Raw genomic sequence first — 20,401 nt, 5'->3', positions numbered from 1 at the left:
AAAAATGGGAGTAGCTTGAATGATAGATTTTCCTGTTTTTTTTTAAATTCACTATCAGATATAGCCAATTATTCTCCAAGATGCTATTCTTAAAAATGTGTCCCATTCTTAACATTATAACAGCTTGTGTACACCAATTTCTGCTCCAAATGTGCAAGGGAGTAACTATCCTTTTTACAGACATAAAACTGCCTGTTGTTTGTTCTTGTAGCATGTGATATGAATTTTTCAATCGCAAACCACCTAGAAATAGCTGATTATGTGTACTGAACTCTGCATGTAGTTCTACATAAGTTGCAATAATGCTGAATTTTTGTATTTATAAGTGTATTTAGTGAAACTGCAGTTTTTAACGTATACCACACAACCAGGGGTGAGTTTATTGCTTGAAACAGGAAACAGGAAGGGAGAAGCTTGTCTTGAGCATAGTCTGGCTGTAAAGGGTGAAAGGTTGCTGGTAGAGGAAACAGAGTGCCTGGAATTGTTACAGTGGCCTGGTATAGCAGGAGAGTGAGTCCACATGTTTACAGTTGAATTAGTTTGTATGTTAAGCTAAATTGCCAAACCAGATAATGAATGCTTTCAAATTACAATATAAACTGCAAACTTTGGCCTCAGTGGCATTCTCTTCTACTGGACCCTAAAGGATAGCCTTCTCATTACAGCTTGTGGACATGTTCACAATGAGAAAAGTATGAACAAATAAACTTGACTCCAAAAAGCCATGCCGATACTGTTAACTTTTAGATGTGCAGTTTCTCCTGCCATTGTAGAGATGCTGTAGTTATGATGCAAACACAGCAATATAGGGAAGTAATTGTGAATAATATTATGAGAGAGAGGCTGTTTCCTTAAAAGAAAAGAATACTTAAGGATATAGCTTCCTGGTTGCTAGCTACAGCTAGTTATACAAAAATGGCCATGGCATAAGATGGGATATGATGCACTAAGCAGAGACAAAATGAAGGAAATAGGAGTGTAGCTAATCTTCTAATAAAAGATTTAAAGATGTTAAAATATTCTCCTGGTTGGTAGATGCATCCATATCTCTAAGCATAAAGTTGCCTTTCTGTAGGGAACAGCTAAGAAGATTTTTTTAACGCTTTGCAGGTGCAAATGACTTGAGTGATTCTCCTTTGACTATCTATTGGAAATTGCATGATGCGTGTGATAGAGATTAGAGGTATGTTTTGTACTTTTGATAGAATAGTTTCAATAATCTGGACAGTGATTTGAAACAGCTGAATCCAGCAGTGACTTTAAGCTTGTTAAGAGTACATGTCATGGTGAACAGAAAAGAGTCAGTGCTGAAGTCTCAAATTACAGGAGTCAGTGTGGCCAGATTATGTATGTTCTCTTCAAGCAGCAGCTAAAATAGTATTATTTTTGCCATTATACATAGGTACTTTGCTGCCTGCCCATATGCTCTCTAATGTGTACTTTAAACTTAACACTGACAGCAGAAATGTCTTGTCTTGTATTTCTAGCTAGATGACATTGAATTTAGTGAATCCTAATGCAACCATTTCTTAGGTGAATCTTTGTTTCTTTGGAATACACAATATTTAGAAACTAAATTTGACCTACCTCTCCTATTGTCAGAAATATCAATTGTTATGCTATATTAGATGTTCCATATTGAAACACAGCTGCATGACAGTGGGTTTCATTTTTACACAATCAATTTTACACTGGTATCACAGCTCTGTGATTACATATGAATAATATTTTTGAAACATCACTGTACCGGTGGCGTCTGAAACCAGAGGGAAAAGGCTTAAAGTAGGATGGGGTTCATTGTTTTGAGGGGATTTGAGGAAGGATTTTTCACCCAGAGAGTGGCTGGAATCTTAAACATGCTGCCTGAGAGGATGGTGGACTCAGAGACACTCACAAAATTTAAATATCTAGGCAAGCATTTGAACTGCCAAGGGATCAGCTGGCAGGAGTATTTGAAGACATCTTTAACCTCTGCCAACTCCAGTCTGAGGTTCCCACCTTCTTTAAGAAGACCATGATCATCCTGGTGCCAAAGAAAACTAAGGTAACGTGCCTTAATGATTACCGCCTGGTGGCTGTGATATCCATCATCATGAAGTGGTTCACGAGGCAGGTCATGGCACAGAGCAGCTCCAGCCTCCCAGATAACCTTAACCCACTGCAGTTTGCCTACTGTTGAAACAACAGGTCCACAGCGGACTCCATCTCCCTGGCCCTATGCTCATCTCTGGAACATCTGGATAACAAGGACACCAATGTCAGACTCCTATTTATTGACTATAGCTCTGCCTTCAATACCATAATTCCAAATTATTTGTATTACCTCTGTTACGTACCAGCAACAATAGAAACACAATGAGCCATGTATAAGTGTTAGAAACTATTTTATTAATAATTCCTTGTAATAATAAGAAAAGTAAAAACATTAGATATTAAACATTGACCCCAAAAATCTAAACTCTCAAGTGTGTGTGTGTGTGTGTGTGGCAAATTCCCAAACCCCAAGTCTAGGAATAGTTCTCAAAGTTCAGTTCAGCAAGTTATAAGGTAGAACGTGAGCAAAGGCTTTTGCAAAACCACAGGGTACTGGAGAGAAAATGTAGAGAGAATTTACAAAATCCACATGTTCCACGATGGAACCCATACGACACCTCAATCTCCGAAGAGCTCCATTGCTTGGTTTCGAAGTATCTGCCACACCGAGGGCATTCGATAAGTGGCTGCCCACAGAAATACCTGCTTTCCAGTATCTCTCCCCCCTCCCTTCCCGTATCCAAACAGCCAGTATGCTCCAATTATAGTCTTGCTGTCTTGCAGGTAACTCACTCAACTACTGTACTGTCCAGGTGCCTTAAAGGAACATTCACCAAGTAGCAACCTGGCTCATAATAGCTCGATGTACTTGTGTTTCGAATTATCAGTCTAGATGGCATGCAAAACAAAAGCTTTTCACTGTATCTTGGTACCTGTGAAACAATAAACCAATTATTCCAATTATCAATTAGAAAGCTACAGGTCAAGTGCTGGAAAGTGGGATAAGCAAAGATGGGTACTTGAGCAGGATGGATATGGTGGGCCAAAGGGCCTGTTTCCATCCTGTATGATTCTATATGGTGAATAGTATGAGGATTTGTGAAACCATAGAATATGAAGAATTAATTCAGTTGCTCTTTGACAGACTGCATTGTTTACAAAACTATGGAATCCATTGCACATGGACTTAATTAGGCAACATTCATAATATCTATCCATGTGGGCCTCCAGACAAAGCTGGCTTGACTCTCTATCACCAGAGAAAGAGTGAGTTTTATCTGCCCCTTGTCTGACCATTTCTCAAGTATATTCATGTTTTCTTGTACCTTCACCTGTTTTGGATTCTATCACCTTGAGTAGCTTTGTATCATCTGCTTGTGATATCTAGTGCCAGAGGTCAAAATGGACTCTGTGGGACAATCTTCCAGCGTGTTAATCTCTGTGTAGCTATCACCTGGCTTTTATTGGGCAATGAGTTGCTTGACTATTTTAAAATATATAGGCACTGATTCATAGTTCCTTTCTTTTCAGAACAAAACTTTTTCAGAGAATCAGTGCCAAAGACCTCACTGAAAACAAAGGTCTAATGTCTTACTCCAATCATAGCCTTAAAGAAGACTAGAAAGTTAAATCGACAAGATCTCTCCCCTTCATGGAACCATATTGACTTTTTTTCTTTCTTGCTTCTCATTAGTTTTTAATAAAGGTTTCCATAAATTTCCAAACCCACCAATCTGTAGATCCTTGAGTCAGTTTTGCAATCTTTTGTTTAGAAAAAACATCTCCTTCCTACATATCCCAAGTGCTTGCTTGTGTGTGTGTGTATATGTGTATGTGTATATATATATATGTATGTATGTATATATGTATGTGTGTGTGTGTATATATATAAATAATTTAGTTAATGTTGATAGATTGTACATGAATTCCTGCAGTTTCTTGAAAATTTCCTTGGGCATCCTTGGATGCATTTTATCTGGTCATTGCTTATTCATTTTTAATGTTGCACAGGTGTTCTTTATTCATCCTAGTAGTAATATGTACTTCTACAACAACTAGTTTCCTCTTCCAGTCTAATGTTTCCCATCTCCGCAGCAAACATTGATGCAAACACCTTATTTATCTCAGCTTAATATCCTATTCACTTACACTGCCATGGTAGGATTGAACAGCTTTTAGTGTTACAGAACAGCTTTTAGTGTTACAGTAACATACCCACAACACTGAAGTAGCATAACAAACCTCCTGATTTGAGGGAATTTGGAGTGGGCTATAAATGCTGACCTTAATAATGACACTCGCATCCCATGAATGAATAAATAAGGATGAATGTTCAAGGAAACCAAGTGAAATTATTGCTTATTAAGCGAACATTTAAAAATCATGTTGCTAATAACCCTGGGTGGGTTGCTCCATTATTAAAGTTTAGTGGATGTTGAAAGTGAAAATTCTGAATTTAAAGTATAGTAAAAAGCAGAACAAAAAACAGGTTGAAGACTCAACAGATTTTCAGCATCTGTGTATTTTTTGATTTCATTTACTGTTCAGTTAAGCACTGTATTTAAGAAATAGTACAAATGGGTGTATTTTGACCAAAACTGGGCAAAGTTGTTCAAGATTGTACTGCTTGTATATTGGCCCTTGCTGTAGTTAAGGAGAAGGGAAGTTGATACAAGCTGTCACTCAGCTGCTCCTTACAGACTTCCTAAAATGTAATTAATATAGGAATAAAAACAAACTCTCACTTACAGCAATGCAGTCACTAGGCTTGATTTGACAGTGAAATTACCCATTCACTATTCTGGGAATACCATTGTCTCTGTATACAGCCTGAAATAGCTTTTGTGCAAACAAAAGAACCTAATAATGCAATATCATTAAAGTCATCCACTTGGCCCTAAGAAAAGAAGTCTCAGTCTTGTAAGAGATGCTATTACATGTAAATAGATAACCAGTGTACAGAAAGAAATCAGAATTGTTGCTGTGAGCAGCATGTTACAAAAACGAATAGCACTCTGTCCAGTGGCCAGTGATCTAAAGCCTTCCACTGACTGTTCTATTTGTACTGTGATAATATGTAGAAAGCAATGCAAGTCATTCCCAGTGATATGTGACTGGACTGTGGATTGTTTGGTTCAGTCATTTTATTGAATATGCACTGTTTGTTCTTTCAGGGCTCATTTTATAACAAAGCTGTATGTCTGTGTCAAGCTGAAATCTATCTGCATAATACAAAATGAGAATAGATTGTGATTGTTCAGTGAGCTTGAAATGTTTATTTCCGGTTCCAATGAGTAACTTCCCAATGTGCCATTCAAATTTGGTACATTCTGTTCATTCTGCCCAAAATTCAATTGCTTAAAACTTGGAGAGAAAGTCCATTATTGCTATAACACTGTCTTAAATCTGATTAATGGCATAGGATGTACAGATAAAGCTTAAAATCAAAATACTGCAAGCCTGAATTTAAAAAGAAAATGCCAGAAATTCTCATTATGTCGGACATTATTTGTTCTGAGAAACGGTGTGAACACTTCAGGTTGTCTTGAAGCATTAAAGCTTTCTCTCCACATAATCCAATCTGATCTGCTTATTATTTCCAGCATTTACTGTTTTTTCTAAATTTGAAATCAATTCTGCAATGTACAACAAATGACTTTTTCAAATTTACAAACCGTGGATTTGAACAAATACATAGTGGAATCAAAATTCTCAAAAAAAATGGAAACGGAAGACTTATAGACTCCTGAAAACAAAATCTGCTTGAGCGGGCTGAACTTGGAAGGGTTGTTTAATTTTTAAAATATGGGTGATCTGACACCAAACAACTGTGAACATTTCAGTATAATTGGGGCATGTTAAGAAGAGGAAGAGGGTTGCAGACCAAAAAGCTACTATTATGAAATGGGTTGGTAATCAAAATATATTAATATTTGTTGCTTCAACCTTTTTGTTCTTATTCAAAAGTAATAACGTGAAACTTAGCTCCTGCCTTTGATTAGCCACTGTGGTTTCAGTTAGTAACTGCATTTGCAGCATTTGTGAGCTTGCACTGAATCCCTTCTCCTCTTCTTTGGTTCTTGGCCCTTAACTTTACCATTTTCCTGTTTGGCAGTCAGCCTCAATCTGGTGTTGGGCCAAAATAGTAAAGGAAGCTCCCTGATAGAATACAACTTAGCCTATGCTGCTAGCCGACTTCGAGGTGGGGGTGGGGGGGGGGAGGTGGGGTTGATAGTGATGTTACAAAAGGCTTCAGCATCTAATTTTAGGAAGTTAAAATTGGTTAGGATGTGATTTTTGCTGACTGACTTTGGATACTGAAGCTTGGATACTCTTGTAATGATATCCTCAGTCAAATGAATAATCAATGTATTTGTTTAACAATAGTTTATAAGGAATCCATATTACCACTAAGAGGAAAATTGGTTAAAAGGAAATTCTAATAATTTCTGTTTACATGTTAATAAATTTGTCATATTAGAAACTCAACTGCTTTTAATTGTTAATAAGAAATAAATATCACTGTCTAGAGAAAATATTTATTCTCTTTACAGACGACATTTGACCAAGCTGTCACTGATATTCAGTCACATGTTGGCAGAGCTGAAAGCTGTATTCCAAAATGGCATATTCATGGGGGATACTTTCAGGATCACAAAAGCAGATGCAGCAGATTTCTGGAGGAAAGCTTACGGAGAAAAGTAAGTTACTTAATTTCTTCCTACTTTTGGTATGATTTTCAGCACGGTGATAAAATTGACTTTTTTTTCATTAAACAGGATTAGTGTTTTTTGCCATATTTCAAATTATTAATGTGTAGTGTATGAATTTTATCATGAATAGTCATAGCAGACAGGTTGCTGTTGAACTTGAACTCTGGTCATTGTATTTTTTTTGGTTTTCTCACATTATTTTAGGATGATTTACCTTTTGTTTTTAACTTTTCTTCTGTTCCACTTATTTTCCCAAAGATCTCATTTCTTGCTTTCCCTGCTGCAACACAAAGATTGGCCTTGCACCCTTCTTATTCAACTCCAAAGATTCTGAATTGGTCTGATCATGTTTTAATTTTAGAGATTCCTGTAGTAGTTCATCAAATCCAGATGCTATTCAGACACCAAATCCCATATTTCAATTGTCAATCTTTAAATACATTTTTTACGCTTATGCTCCTTATCATTTATTTGTTCTATCGCCTGCAGTGCGGATACGTTCTGCCTTTTCTGCCCTGTCCCATCCACCTTTTCCAGCTCCTCGCTAAAACACTTGTGCCTTTATATCTCTTTCTACACTTCTGCTGTTCCCAACTATGCTCTCAAGCCCCTCCTCCTCTACTCATGCAGATTTTAATACTACCTTTTACCTTGCTCCTCCTGAGTACACACTTCACTGCTGTCACGCATCAGCAGCCCATAGTACAACTAAGCTAAATGCTATGTTTCAGTTCTACCAAAATCAGAATCACTCCACTGTACTATTCAACCATTTCCTTACCGGAGTTTATCGAAGCCCAAGATGGTGCCAATAATAGTTAAACCTATTGCTACAAAGCCCCATGGATCTATCTACCATCCTCCTGTGCATTTGGGGCATCAGAAAACTGTATGCCATCTAAAAAGTAATGGGTATAGCCTTTATCTTTGAAGTTTACACTTACAATGTTATCGTTCCAGATGTTGACTGTAACCATCACCTCATTATATTAAAAATGCTGTGCCAAAGGCAACATTAAACAGCTGAGTAGTCAACTATTAGTTCCTGGCTCATATAATCTTAATACGTTGCTTAATTTCTTGGGGTTTTGATAATTGGGCTGATATCAACAAGATGCTGGAGGAACTCAGCAGGCCAGGCAGCATCCATAGAGGAAAAACAGAAGGTCAACGTTTCAGGTCAGGACCCTTCTTCAGGACTGAAGATAAGAAAAGGGGAAGCCCAATATATGAGCAGTGATAGGCAGACAGAAGAGGGGAGGCGGGATGGGCACAAGTTGGTGATAGGAAGATGCTGGTAAGGGATGGTTATAGGCGATGTGGGAGAGGAGAGGAGAACAGATTCATCAGGGGATGGGTCAAAGGTATGGAGGCAGGTGCCCCGTGGGGGGAGGGGAGGAGAGAAAAAAAGAAATATGTGAGGAGAAAAAAGAGAGACACGCTAGGAAAAGGAAGAAAAGAAGAGGCATGGTGGGGGCGGGGGTGTTTGGTTTACTTAAAGTGGGAGAATTCGATGTTCATCAAATTCATTGACGTTCATCAAATTCTCCCACTTTAAGTAAACCCCCCCCCCCCAACATGTCTCTTTCTCTTTTCTTCCCTTTCCTAGCCCCTCTCTCTTTTTTTTTCTCCTCACCTATTTCTTTGTTTATCTCTTCCCCCCCCCCCATGGGATGCTGCCTGGCCTGCTGAGTTCCTCCAGCATTTTGTTGTTTTTTTCATCCAGATTCCAGCATCTGCAGTCCTTTGTTTCTCTGGGCTGATATCAAACTGTTCTGAATTTTTTGGGAGAGTTTTGTTAATTATATGGGAAATTTTTATCAAGTGAGTCCTTTGAGGTTTATAGAGGATATAGGAAAGACCTTAAGCCCTAAGGAGAGCAAAGAGGGGACATGAAGTAGCCCAGACCAACAGAATTAAAGACAATTCCAAAACTTTCTATAAATATTTTAGAAGTAAGAGGGTAGCTGGGAAAGAATAGGGCTCCTCAGAGACTGAAAGGGAAGTCTTTGTGTAAAGCACGGGATATGTGTGGTGTCCTGAATGAATACTTCATTTTGGTATCCACCAGGGAGAAGGATAGAGAGTTAGGGGAGGTGGAACATGTGTATCTGGAAAGAAGGTTAAAGATAGTGATGCACACTAAGGTGGACAAATCCCCAGAGCCTGATGAAATCTATTCCAGGGGCTGGGGAAGTAAGGGAGGAGATTGCTGGGGCTATGATGGAGATTTTTGCATCATCTTTGGCCGTGGATGATGTACGAGAAGACTGGAGGGTAGTTAATATTGTTCCCATATTTGAGAAGGGCAGTAGGGATAAGCCAGGAAACTACAGGCTAATGAGCCTTGTGTCAGTAGTGGGGAATCTATTAGAAAAAAATTCTTAAGGATGGCATTTATGATCACCTGGAAGGACGAGGACTGATTATGCACAGTCGGCATGGTTTTGTGCATAGGAAATCCTGTCTTAAATCTGAGGTTACTAAGAAAGTTGATGTAGACAACGCTGTAGACATCATATTGCAGCTGTACAAGACATTGGTAAGGTGACGCATGGAATATTATGTGCAGTTCTGGTCACCAGACTACAGAAAGGATGTGGTAGTATTTGAAAGAGTGCAGCAGAGATTCACCAGAATATTGCCTGGAATGGAGGGCTTTAGTTACAAGGAGAGATTGGATAGGCTGGGATTATTCTCACTGAAGCACAAGAGACTGATGGGTGAGCTTCTAACGGTTTATAAAATTATGAGAGGCATAGATAGGGTGGATATTCAGTCTTTTCCCAAGTGTAGGGGAGTCTAAAATTGGAGGTATAGGTTTAAGATGAGTGGGGAAATATTTAAAGGAGAGCTGAGGGGCAGGTTTTTCACACAGTGGGTTGTGGGTATATAGAACAAGTTGCCAGAAGTTGGTGGTAAAGGCAAGTATAATCGGTGCTTCAAAAACATTTGGATAGATATATGGATAGGAAAGGAGGGATTTGGACCAAAGGCAAGAAAATGAGATTAGCGTAAATAGGCATCTTGGTCGGCATGGATGAATTTATGGCTGTAGTACTATGGGATCTTTTGCATTCAGCTGGATGGCTGTGGCTTTGATTTAAAATCTCACCTAGGTGAAGTGTCTCTCACTGAGATGTCAGGTGTTGGGAGGGAGGAACTCAGAAGTAGTACTGAGCAAATTGCTGCAGGCTGGCATTGTCCCCGGTTCCTGATGGACTTCGGCCTAGTGTATTAAAGGAAGTGGCTGGTAAGGTAATTGGTTGATGCATTGGTTTTAACTTTCCAAAAATCCCTAGATTCTGGGAAGGTTCCACTAGATTGGAAAACAGGAAATGTAACTCCTTGATTCAAAAAGGGGGAGAGACAAAGCAGGCAAAAAAAGTTTGTTAACATAACGCTTGTTATGGGGAAAATGTGAGAACCTATTATTAATGATGATGTTATAACAGCATTTAGAAAAATTCAAGATAATCAGGTGTCACCGTGGTTTTTTGAAAGGGAAATCACATTTGACCAAAAGTGCAATGGATATAGAGGAACTGGTTGCATCAAAGATTATTGTGGAAAATGTTTGCACACAGAGTTGGAGGTAACATTTTGGCATCCATGGATGGAGCAGAGAATAGGCATCTCTTTTTTTTCTCTGGTTGGCAAAAGTGTTATGCCAAAGGGATCAGTGCTGAGGCCTCAATTGTTCTGCAATTTATATAAATGAATGAAGGGATGGAAGGTAATTTTGGTGATGACGCAAAAGCAGAAAAGTAAATTGTGAAGAGGTCATAGGAAGCTATGAAGACATACAGATGGATTAAGTGAGTAGACAAAGATCTGGCAAACTAAGTATAATGTGGGAAAATGTGAAATTGTTCATTTTAACAGGAAAAATAAACATCTAAATGGTGAGAGGATGCAGAGGGGTCTTCATGTCCATGCATAGTTTGCAAAAGGCTCATGCTTGTGCACAGGTACAGCTAGTTAATAAGAAAGCTAACTGTTATTTATTGCTAGGAGAAATTGAACATAAGGAAGTTTTGCTTCAGTTATTTAGAACATTGGTGAGACTGCATCTAGAGAACTGTATACCATATTGGTCTCATTATTTAAGGAAGGATGTTTAAAAGCAGATCGGAGAAGGTTTACCAGAATAATGGCTGGAATTGGGGTGTTTTCTCATGAGGTAAGGTTGAACAGGCTAGATCTTTATCCACTAGAATTATGAAGAATGAGAGAAGACCTGATTGAAACACACATGATCCTGAGGAGTCTTGAGAAGGTGGATGTGGAATGGATGTCTTCTGCAGTAGGCAAATCTAGAACTAGAGGTTATTGTTTGAAAGTAAGGGGTTGCCCATTTAAAAATTGAGTAATTTGTTTTGGAATTCTATTTGAGTCACGAGTCTTTGGAATTCTCTTAAAGGGTGCTAGAAGCAAGGTCTTTGAATATTCTTAAAACAGTGGATTAGCAAGGGATTGAAAGGTTATTTCAGGTGGATTGGAAGGCAGATTTGAGGTTACAATCTAATCAGACACAACCTCGTTGAATGGTGGAGCAAACTTGAAGGGATGAATGGTACACTACTAATTTGAATGTTTATATCACGTGTTTGCATCATATTTGCTTATGACATTGATGAGCCAAATGGCCTTCTGCTCGTCTATGTTGGCTCTCACAGTAATTCTTTCAATCCTCTTCTCCCTCTTATTTCTCTACCTTATTCTCTTATACATGCTGGTTAACACCACCTTGATCCTGCCACATAGGCAAAAGTCAGGCCAATCTGGTTTTACCTGAATGAGACAATGTATCTGGTGACTGGATTATTTTGTAGTTTTCAGTGTAAAATCATTCACCAGGATCATTTGCAGGCTCAAAGGACAGCTTGCCAGAGGTGCTAATCACAAATAATAGGTCACAGTTCATAATAGGCAATTTTGTGAGGTTTGCCAGACAACATGCCTTGCTTTGCAAAATTTAATGGTGTGTGGGTGGCCAAGTAATTGTTAGACCCCCATTTGAGCATTTTAACCTTCCAAAATTCACCAATCCAAGACACACTTGTGAGTAAATGAAATTGAACTTGCTTCCCAACACGGCTGCTAGAGCTAGAAGTGTTTCAAAAAAAAAGTGTAGGAAGCTTACTTGGATGCAACCAAATGAAGACAGGCACACCCCCACAACAGATGTGCCAAAAAATACCTGCCACTGCTATGAGTTGGGGAGACAGGAAGGATGAAGCCCATGTTGAACTGACACCAGAAGGCAGTGGTGTCTCAACAAACACCATGGCCCTGGTTATTACAAGGTTAAAATAGAGGAGGATGTACCACCTTGGGAAGATCTCCAAAGAAACATATGACTAAAGCAGATATACCAGAGGACAGAAACATCTGGGGATCATCTTAGGGTCATATGAGACGCTAAAGTTGAAAACGGGTTCAGATAGTTACCAGGGAATTAGCTGAAATCAGTGGCTAAGGAATGGAATTTGTGAAGGAGATCACTGCAGAGCAAAAGCATCATAGCTTGACTACAGGCCCCAGGAGAACCCCAACCAGTTGGACCAGTTCTGGAAGAGCAGTCTGTCAACCTAACTTGGAAGGCTTCATGCCAAAGTAAAGAATACAGAGGCCAGGCAGCTATTTTCGATGTTTGTTTTCTTTTTGTTTGTTTTAAAGGATGTAACATATGTGACATATGCAATATTGATTGGGATCATGTTCAGACTTGTATTATGTGACCAACTGCACTGCTGCAACATTTTTTCATATGCAACATTCTCAAATGTTCAGAAGAAAACTACAGTAAGAATGCTCCTTAACACCTTAGGTTTTTTAAAATTAAAATACCCTTGTTAGTTTCCACTATTGATTATTTTCCTGTATCTTAGAAAAGATACTGAGGCAGGCCTGGAGATCATCTTGGGATCATATAAGATGCCACAGTTGCAAACAGGTTCAGATAGTTACCAGGGAATTAGCTGGAGTTGGCGGCTAAGGAATGGAATTTGTGAAGGAGATCAAAGGCAGTTGTGTGATTTTTTGGAATTTCTGTTCATCCAGTAGTGGTAGACAGAGGCATTCTAACCTTTTTTAGTTGTTGTGGGGCAGCATATCAGTAAGATAGATCTTTGGAAGATTAAGGTTAACTGCGCCTGAACAGAACATATTACTAATGACCGTGACAGAGGCTTTTGAGAAGATGAGGGATAGATTACCATTGTCGCATTTATATAGGACCTCATTACTTCAACAGCCATTTTGATGTGGTGGATGTGGATAAATCAATTGAGAGATTCAAACAAGAGCTGTTATGGACTTGCAGGCTGCATGTAACCCTCCTGTGCTAAAATTATTGTTATTCTGAGTGTCTGAATTCCAGGTAAAATGGTCATGTATTTAGAAGGCTACAGAATGTTCACAGTTATCAGCATGTCAATGGTACTGTGTTGCTTGCTGCTGCAGACTAATAGAGTTCAAGTATTTCATGATAAGATCAACAAGCAGTGGAAAATGCTGCACAGATGTGTAATTTGTGTAGAATAGGCAAAGAAAGTCAAAACTTAGAAAGCACACCTGTCACTTATGTTTATTTTAAAGAAAAGTCTTTATATGCCAGATGTACATGATATTGCTTGTAGTGCCAGATGTGTGTTTGAAGCATTAAAAATTTTAATTTTTGAACTCTTAGCTGACAGGCCTATTGATGATTTGAATAGTTTTGTGCCATCTGGTTTCATCTCAGCAGCCCAGGATGCTGTTGTGGCCCTGATATCAGCAAGTTGCAATGTGCACCAATTTCGTAGCTCTCATCTTTTTTGTGCACATCAGTGATGATTCAAAATGCGCAGTGTTAACTCCAGTGAATTGTATTTTTAGTTTAGGTTATCCTTTATTTAAAATATTTTTACCCTTTTTCCTTCATTTATTAAAGCATTGGTTTCATGTGTATTAGTTATCCCCTGATATTTTTCTGAAGTTGTCTTTTTGTGTAAGCTGACACAATGTCAATTGGTTATTTGACTATGGAGGCTATCTGTGCCAATTTGGGTGCTGTTCCACATGTGCATTTCAAGCAGACATCATTAGATGTCAGTCAGTCAGAACTGTAAGCCAGTATACATTTTCTGCTCTTAATCTGGAGGTGCAAAAATCCATTTGTAATTTTGCAGTTGGTACCCCATCAAGATGAGCTAAATCAGGACTCAATGTTAATTGAAAATACAACTTTGTATTTCTACCTGATATGTATTCATTTGTATTTTTTAGTTGTGATAAATTCTAATGTAAGCTAAAATTAGTGTTTATTTTGATAAGTAATTTTCTTGTATAACCAGCTATGAATTTCAATGTGCAGGTCAAGGTTTGCCTTTCAGGGAGAAAAGGGGATCAGTCAGCAAGTAGAACACCATAATATACTTGAATGCTTAAAGATTTATATAGTGACCTAAATGTGGAGGGTGGTATATACTTTGAGATGCTGATATGAGACATTTGACTGCCCACAAATTCCTTTTATCCCCATTGTCCCCTTTGAGTTTCTTCTTAGTTTAAACTGCAGTTATTGGTAGAAAGTTCCCCTCCAGTGTGTAATTTTATGGTTTTTACATCTCAGTAATTCTTGGAAGGTAGGAGAACTGTAGTTACAATGTCATCTGCACCTTTAATGAATAATATAAAACACTTAATATAGGTTGCTAAAGTAACCATGAAAGATTGACAGATGCCACTAAAAAGGACTACTAGTGTTATTGAATTTTATAAATGAAAATGTGTGGTTCATTGGAGTGAAGTTATAGCCAGTCTAAAACCTGCTTTGTTACTTGCCATTGCATTTGGTAATTTGTATGCTGACTGATCTGCCTGTGTCTTCTCCCCATGTCAGGACAATCATTCACTGGAAGGTTTTTCGACAAGCATTGCATGATGTTCATCCAATCACCTCTGGTCTGGAGGCCATGGCCTTGAAATCTACTATTGATCTGACATGTAATGACTTCATCTCTGTTTTCGAATTTGACATTTTCACCCGACTTTTTCAAGTAAGTACATCATTTTGTGACAAAACATGAAAAGGCTAATCATTTGATGACTCTATGGTAACTGCACTGGAGGATGCAAAACATTATCATTCAGCCCAAAAGCTTCCATGTTTAATTGTCAGGATATCAGTTTGAATGTGGCATTTAGCTGTAGCATACTTGGATTAATAAAAGGTGAAAAAGAGAGCAATGAAACTGCTACCGAAAATTACCTGCTGACTCTAGTGGAAAATGTGTATGTATCCAACGAGGACAGGGTCAGATTTGTGATATCCTTGTAATGGTGCGCATTGCTCACGTGTGAAGGTAAGGCACCTGTGGGATTTTACCTTAGCTGGGTAAAATTAAGGGTTTCCAGTTATGAAATGAGATGGCTGAGTGAGAAGAAAAGTCTTGAAATGGCTTATTTTCTTTGGTAATTGTTATGACATCAGAGGCCATTCAGCCCATCAAATTCATGCAGTGCAATCTGATCCTCTCCCTTATTTCCCTGCAACCTATTCTTTTTCAATTCTCCATTAATTACCCCTGATTCTACCACTAGCTAACTACATTAGGGGTAATTTGCAATAGCCAGTTAACCTGTCAATCAGTCTTTTGGGATGTGGGAGGAAGCCAGAGCACCTGGTGGAAACTCTCACAGTTAGAGGGAGAACATGCAAACTCCACACAGTGTTGCAGTTTAGAATTATACCCGGGTTGCTAGAGCTGTGAGACACCAGGACAACCTGCAGTCTCACTATGCCCATTCTTCCTTCTGGTTTATAAAATGTGAAATGTTTTTCCAAAAGGTTTCTTTAATGTAGCTTCAAGTACATATAGATGGAAATTAATTTTCCCAGCAGGTTGATATTCATGCCTGTACAATGAAAGTTTGTGTGTGTTTGTAATGATTATTGGCTTTATATATGTATGTGTGTGTGTGTGTGTGTGTGTGTGTATGTGTGTGTATGTATGTATATATGTGTATGTATGTATATATATACACATACACATACAGGCAATAGAGGTTCTTGCTATTGATTGTAATCTATTTTTCGACTATAAACTTCCAACATTAGCATGAGAATCACGAGTCCTGCAGTGCAACAGTCATCATTCATTAGCAGTACTTGTAGAATTCATGCCAATTGCCAGCTCAAAAATAGACCCTATTCTAAACTTTTAATATTGTGAAAAGCAACAGAAATAGAGATTCACCAATTTTTTGTGCAATATTGTTGATATGTAACAAAAAAATTGATAAAGATTATACCAGGACTGAAAACAGTAACAGAAAAAATGAGCTGTGGCTGTTAGTTTAGAAACGACAAAACTGGTAACCTGTGAGTCTTTTAAATCTTGAATGCACTTAATAGGATAGACACAGGTGCTTCATTTATTAAAAAAACATCCATAAATCCAATGAGGAATTCAGATGAAATTTCTTCATCAAAATGGTTGAGGTAAATAGCAAACATACTTTTGAATGAAATCTAGAAAAGTGTGAGGGAGAAGAATGGAATTAAACTGCTATTAAATGATAGGAAGAGATGTGTAGCTCATGTACTCAGAGTAGTTGGGCCAAATTATCTGTTTCTGTGGTCGAAAATTCTATACAAATGTATCCCCAAACTCTTGTACACTGTGTCAACTTGTATTTGTGCCCATCTACACTTCAGTCCAAAACATCCATTATTCAATATCCAAGTTATCGAAACCTTTTTATTGTATTCTAGTTATAAATATGCATGTTTCATAAGGCTCAGTTATCCAAGTCATCTTTGTTTTCACTTTTCTAAACTGACTTTTGGAAGATTGCAAAAACATTTAAGGATTGAAACTCCGTCATCATCTCCAGGTTCACTTCACTTCTATGGTATCTCCCTTGCAATCCACCTTGCCATTCACACCAACATCACCACGCATAAAAGGACTTTAAAATTGTTGATATCTTTGAGTTCGCACGGAGTCTGGCTGCTATGAGCACATCTGGGTTTTTCAGGATTTGTTTAATAAATTCCATGTGAGCGGATAGTTATATATAGTTATATTACTAGCCATACACTCCTTTTGGCAGGCAACAATTGTCAGTTCCTCGAGTACACTTTCTACATCTGTATCTCTGGTAAATGGCTATGTGCCAATTGCTGCAAATGTTGCGAAATGTCACTGGTCCAGTTTTGTTTTATCATTCATTATTGTTCACAGCGATTTGGACAGAAACCTACTTTCATTATAACAGTCAAGTTATAGATTTGAGACCCAAGGTTAAATCACCCCAGTTTTGATCATTTGTTTCTGTTTAACTTTTGATCCTGCTGTTGTAGGGGATCGTGACATTTTTGAGATTCTTTGAGTTTTATATTTTATTTGGTGGCGAGAAATTGATTTGAGCCACCCTGCTGATCCGAAACTATGTTGGCAAAATCTAAAGACAGTTAGGAGGCCAGGGTTCTAACATTTCATCTAGGTGCATGGGGATAACTCGGCAAGAAAGATTGAATCGTTCTCTTATTAACTTTATTGCAAATATTTGGAGAGGAGTTTTGTGATCTGTAAATTTTTTATTTCAATAACTTGAGAGGAAATAACTTGAGAACCTGCAGAATGGTTCATTCCATTACCTGATGGTTATATTTTCAAAAGTGAATGAGCCAAGTGTTCCAACAATCCCTAGACAAATCAATTTTCTCAGGCAGCAGTGGCTGAAATGGACTTGCATTCTTCATATATGAGAACAAGAAGGCTGAATTAGGGTTGGATGAATGGGTCTTGAGTGTCTTTGGGGCATATAGTGCCTTTGGTACAAAACACATCTGGTCTTAAATTTTAATTCTGAAGTTGCAATATTTGATTTTTGGGGTTTGAAATCATACTTTATGATTTCCTTTTTTGTTGTAATTGCATTTTTCTCACTGCTTTTGCAAAACGTCACTACTTTTGCAAAACGTCACTACTTTATCACAATGAACAAATTACTATATTCACCAGTTCAGTAAATGGTAGAAAGTGAGTTAAGGAAGTCTGGAGGCCTAGGAATTAAAGCATAATTCTCTAAAGTTATGGAAGTTGATATGCCCTCATTGGCTCTGTGTTTTATATACTGTTATCCATATGTCTGCCTTCTATAGTTTGTCTATTCTCAGAAATCTGTCCTGCACTCTGGAAGATAGTTGTCAGTGAAAATTATTGCCTATATACTGTGCAAAAACTATATCAGGACATTTGGTCTCTCCAGTGACAACCTCATCTTTGACCTCTTGCTGAGGGTTTCAAATGTATCCGTATCAATTAAGCCTTTGTCCGTCTTGACCATAACTTCCTGTTTAAATCCCTTGAGTCGGGTTTCCATCAGTCCCACAGCTATAAGCCTGTAAAAGACCTTGCAATATGCTGTAATATTGTAATTATCCTACTCAGACTCTTTGACCTTTATGGTTGAGCAGCCCTCTTCCTTTAGCGATCCTTCATGGTACTCATCTTGGTGCTTCCCTATCATTTTTCTCTTTGTCACTAATGGGATTCCTTCTATAATTACATGTCCATCTCTGAATTTTCCTGATCCTTTCCCATTTCTCTTGGTTGTTTCATCAGTTTACGTGTATATGTTAACAGCATCCAGTTTTATTACTTTGGTACTACCTTGGTCTCCAACAACATTGCAATACTGTACAATTCCATCAAACTGTGTAACTTGAAATTTCCTTCACCTTGACATCAGGAAGATTGAAGTAATTTTTCTCAGACTCTGCTACAAATTTCGCACTACATCCTCTGTCCCCATTCATTGTCGTGACTGGTAGTATTTAACTTGGATGGACAACACTGGTAACTTGCTTGACTGGTATTTTGATGGTGGTGATCTCCTCAGCTTCCCTATCTCCTAGCTTGGTCTTAAGAATCTTCACCTTTGTTAATAGGCTCTTTTATGATTTTCATAATATATGCATATCCTTCAATGTAAAGAACAATTTCCTTAATCACTTCATTGCTGTTTTCTTTCACCATGTTTCTGTCTTTAAATATTTACTGAGCATCATTGATCTAGAACCTCTAAACATCCGAACCCTAGCACATTGGACCTTTGTTCCTAAATTCCTCCACCGTGCCAAATTTGTAGACTTTCAAATTAAATCTGCCTCTTACTAGGCCCTCATTTTCCTTCTCAGCACTTCCTTTTATTCAACCTTATCTGATCTCAAGGTCCACCTTCTCTGACTACCGTGTAGAAAGTGTCCTGGGGTATTTTACACGGTTAAAGATTTTGTTGAAATACCATTTTGCACGGTATTCTGACCCTTGTGTTAACTGGAAAAATTGTGCCAGTGTGCAGCATGTAATCATGGCATCAATTCAAACCCATACTGATACTGGTTGGCATATTGCCAATGAGTAAGATATGACTCACTTACACGATCCACTATTTAAATGAAGTCCTACAATGTCTTAGGTCATTGTTTATCTAGGTCTTTGAATATTCATAGACTTGATAAATATACATTTTAATAATAGGTAAATTGACATTCCTTATAATTGAGTGGAGCAGTGCTCAGTTTATACCTTTCTTACCACATTTGAAAGACTGAGTTCAGATTCTACTCTTGGGACTTGAACTCTCCTCCCATATTACATGGAGGATAATATGGAGGAAATGCTATATTCTTAGAGTTGCTGTACTTTGAAAGAGGTGTTAAACCAAGGCTATGCGTCTGCTAATGTGAACATGTAAAAGGTCCCTCTGGATTATTTTGAACAAAAGCCAGAAAAGCTGACCTGGCTAATCTCTCTTCATTGGATGTCAGGTGTTTTGGGATGTGCTGAAGTTGTAAAAGGTTCTATGTAAATTCAAGTCTTTATTTCTCTAGAAGCATCGCATGAGGTATGGTTAAAATCTCATAATGTATGTAAGTTTGAGTGACTTAATGCAATAGTCATTTCAAGAGTGGTTTATTATGGGGATGAAATGATAAAATTATAGCGGATCATTTCACACCAGATACCTTGATTGTTTTGTCTCGGCCAAATATTTTTTCCTGTTTTGGTTTTGAAACTGCAATTACTGCAAAACCTTTGAAACTTAAGCATTAATCTCCCTGAAAGTGCCCGAATATACCTTATAATATCATACATTACAAGAGCAATTGTTTAAATATTCCTTTCCTTCTCTTCTGAATGTGTTGCTTTGACTATTATTTTTGTATTTCTCAATTGCCTTGTCCAAGTGATTATTCCTCACATAAACACAGATATATCAATTAACACCAAGGAGTGAACATGGTGCTTTCATTAGCGATAGATGATTTTTCCAATTTCTGGTTGTGATGGAGCAGATCCAGTAGTATAGTTTGCTTGTGATTTGGTTGATAGTTAAAACTCCCTGACTCTGGATTATTCAGAAAAAGTCAGGTATTCAATTATCATTTTCCCCTTCCTAAAGTTACCATTGATTCCATTTCATGGAATAAAATCAGCTTCTCTCTCCTGTTGCCCTCATTTGCTTGACTGCTCGCTTTGTGCCCTAAAATCCACTTCCTGGCCATTAATTTTATCCTCCTCTTTTGTGGTTCATTTTGATAATCTAAAACCTTGATATTTCATTTGACTTATGCACTATATCAGAGCATTTTC

At 37.9% G+C, this 20,401-nt stretch overlaps 1 protein-coding gene across 1 annotated transcript in view; it reads left to right on the top strand.

Annotated features, from left to right (window-relative positions):
- Window positions 1-20,401, top strand: part of cbl (Cbl proto-oncogene, E3 ubiquitin protein ligase) — a 140,456-nt gene that overhangs the window by 57,816 nt on the left and 62,239 nt on the right. The window contains exons 3-4 of the mRNA XM_052039784.1: window positions 6,588-6,734; window positions 14,635-14,791. Coding sequence (XP_051895744.1) covers window positions 6,588-6,734; window positions 14,635-14,791 — 304 coding nt within the window. The remainder of the gene's footprint in view (window positions 1-6,587; window positions 6,735-14,634; window positions 14,792-20,401) is intronic.

Source organism: Pristis pectinata, chromosome 27, assembly GCF_009764475.1.
Source record: "Pristis pectinata isolate sPriPec2 chromosome 27, sPriPec2.1.pri, whole genome shotgun sequence".
In the NCBI taxonomy this organism is placed as follows: domain Eukaryota; kingdom Metazoa; phylum Chordata; class Chondrichthyes; order Rhinopristiformes; family Pristidae; genus Pristis; species Pristis pectinata.
Note: the sequence above shows the minus strand (reverse complement) of the source record. Positions and strands in the feature narration are given on the sequence as shown.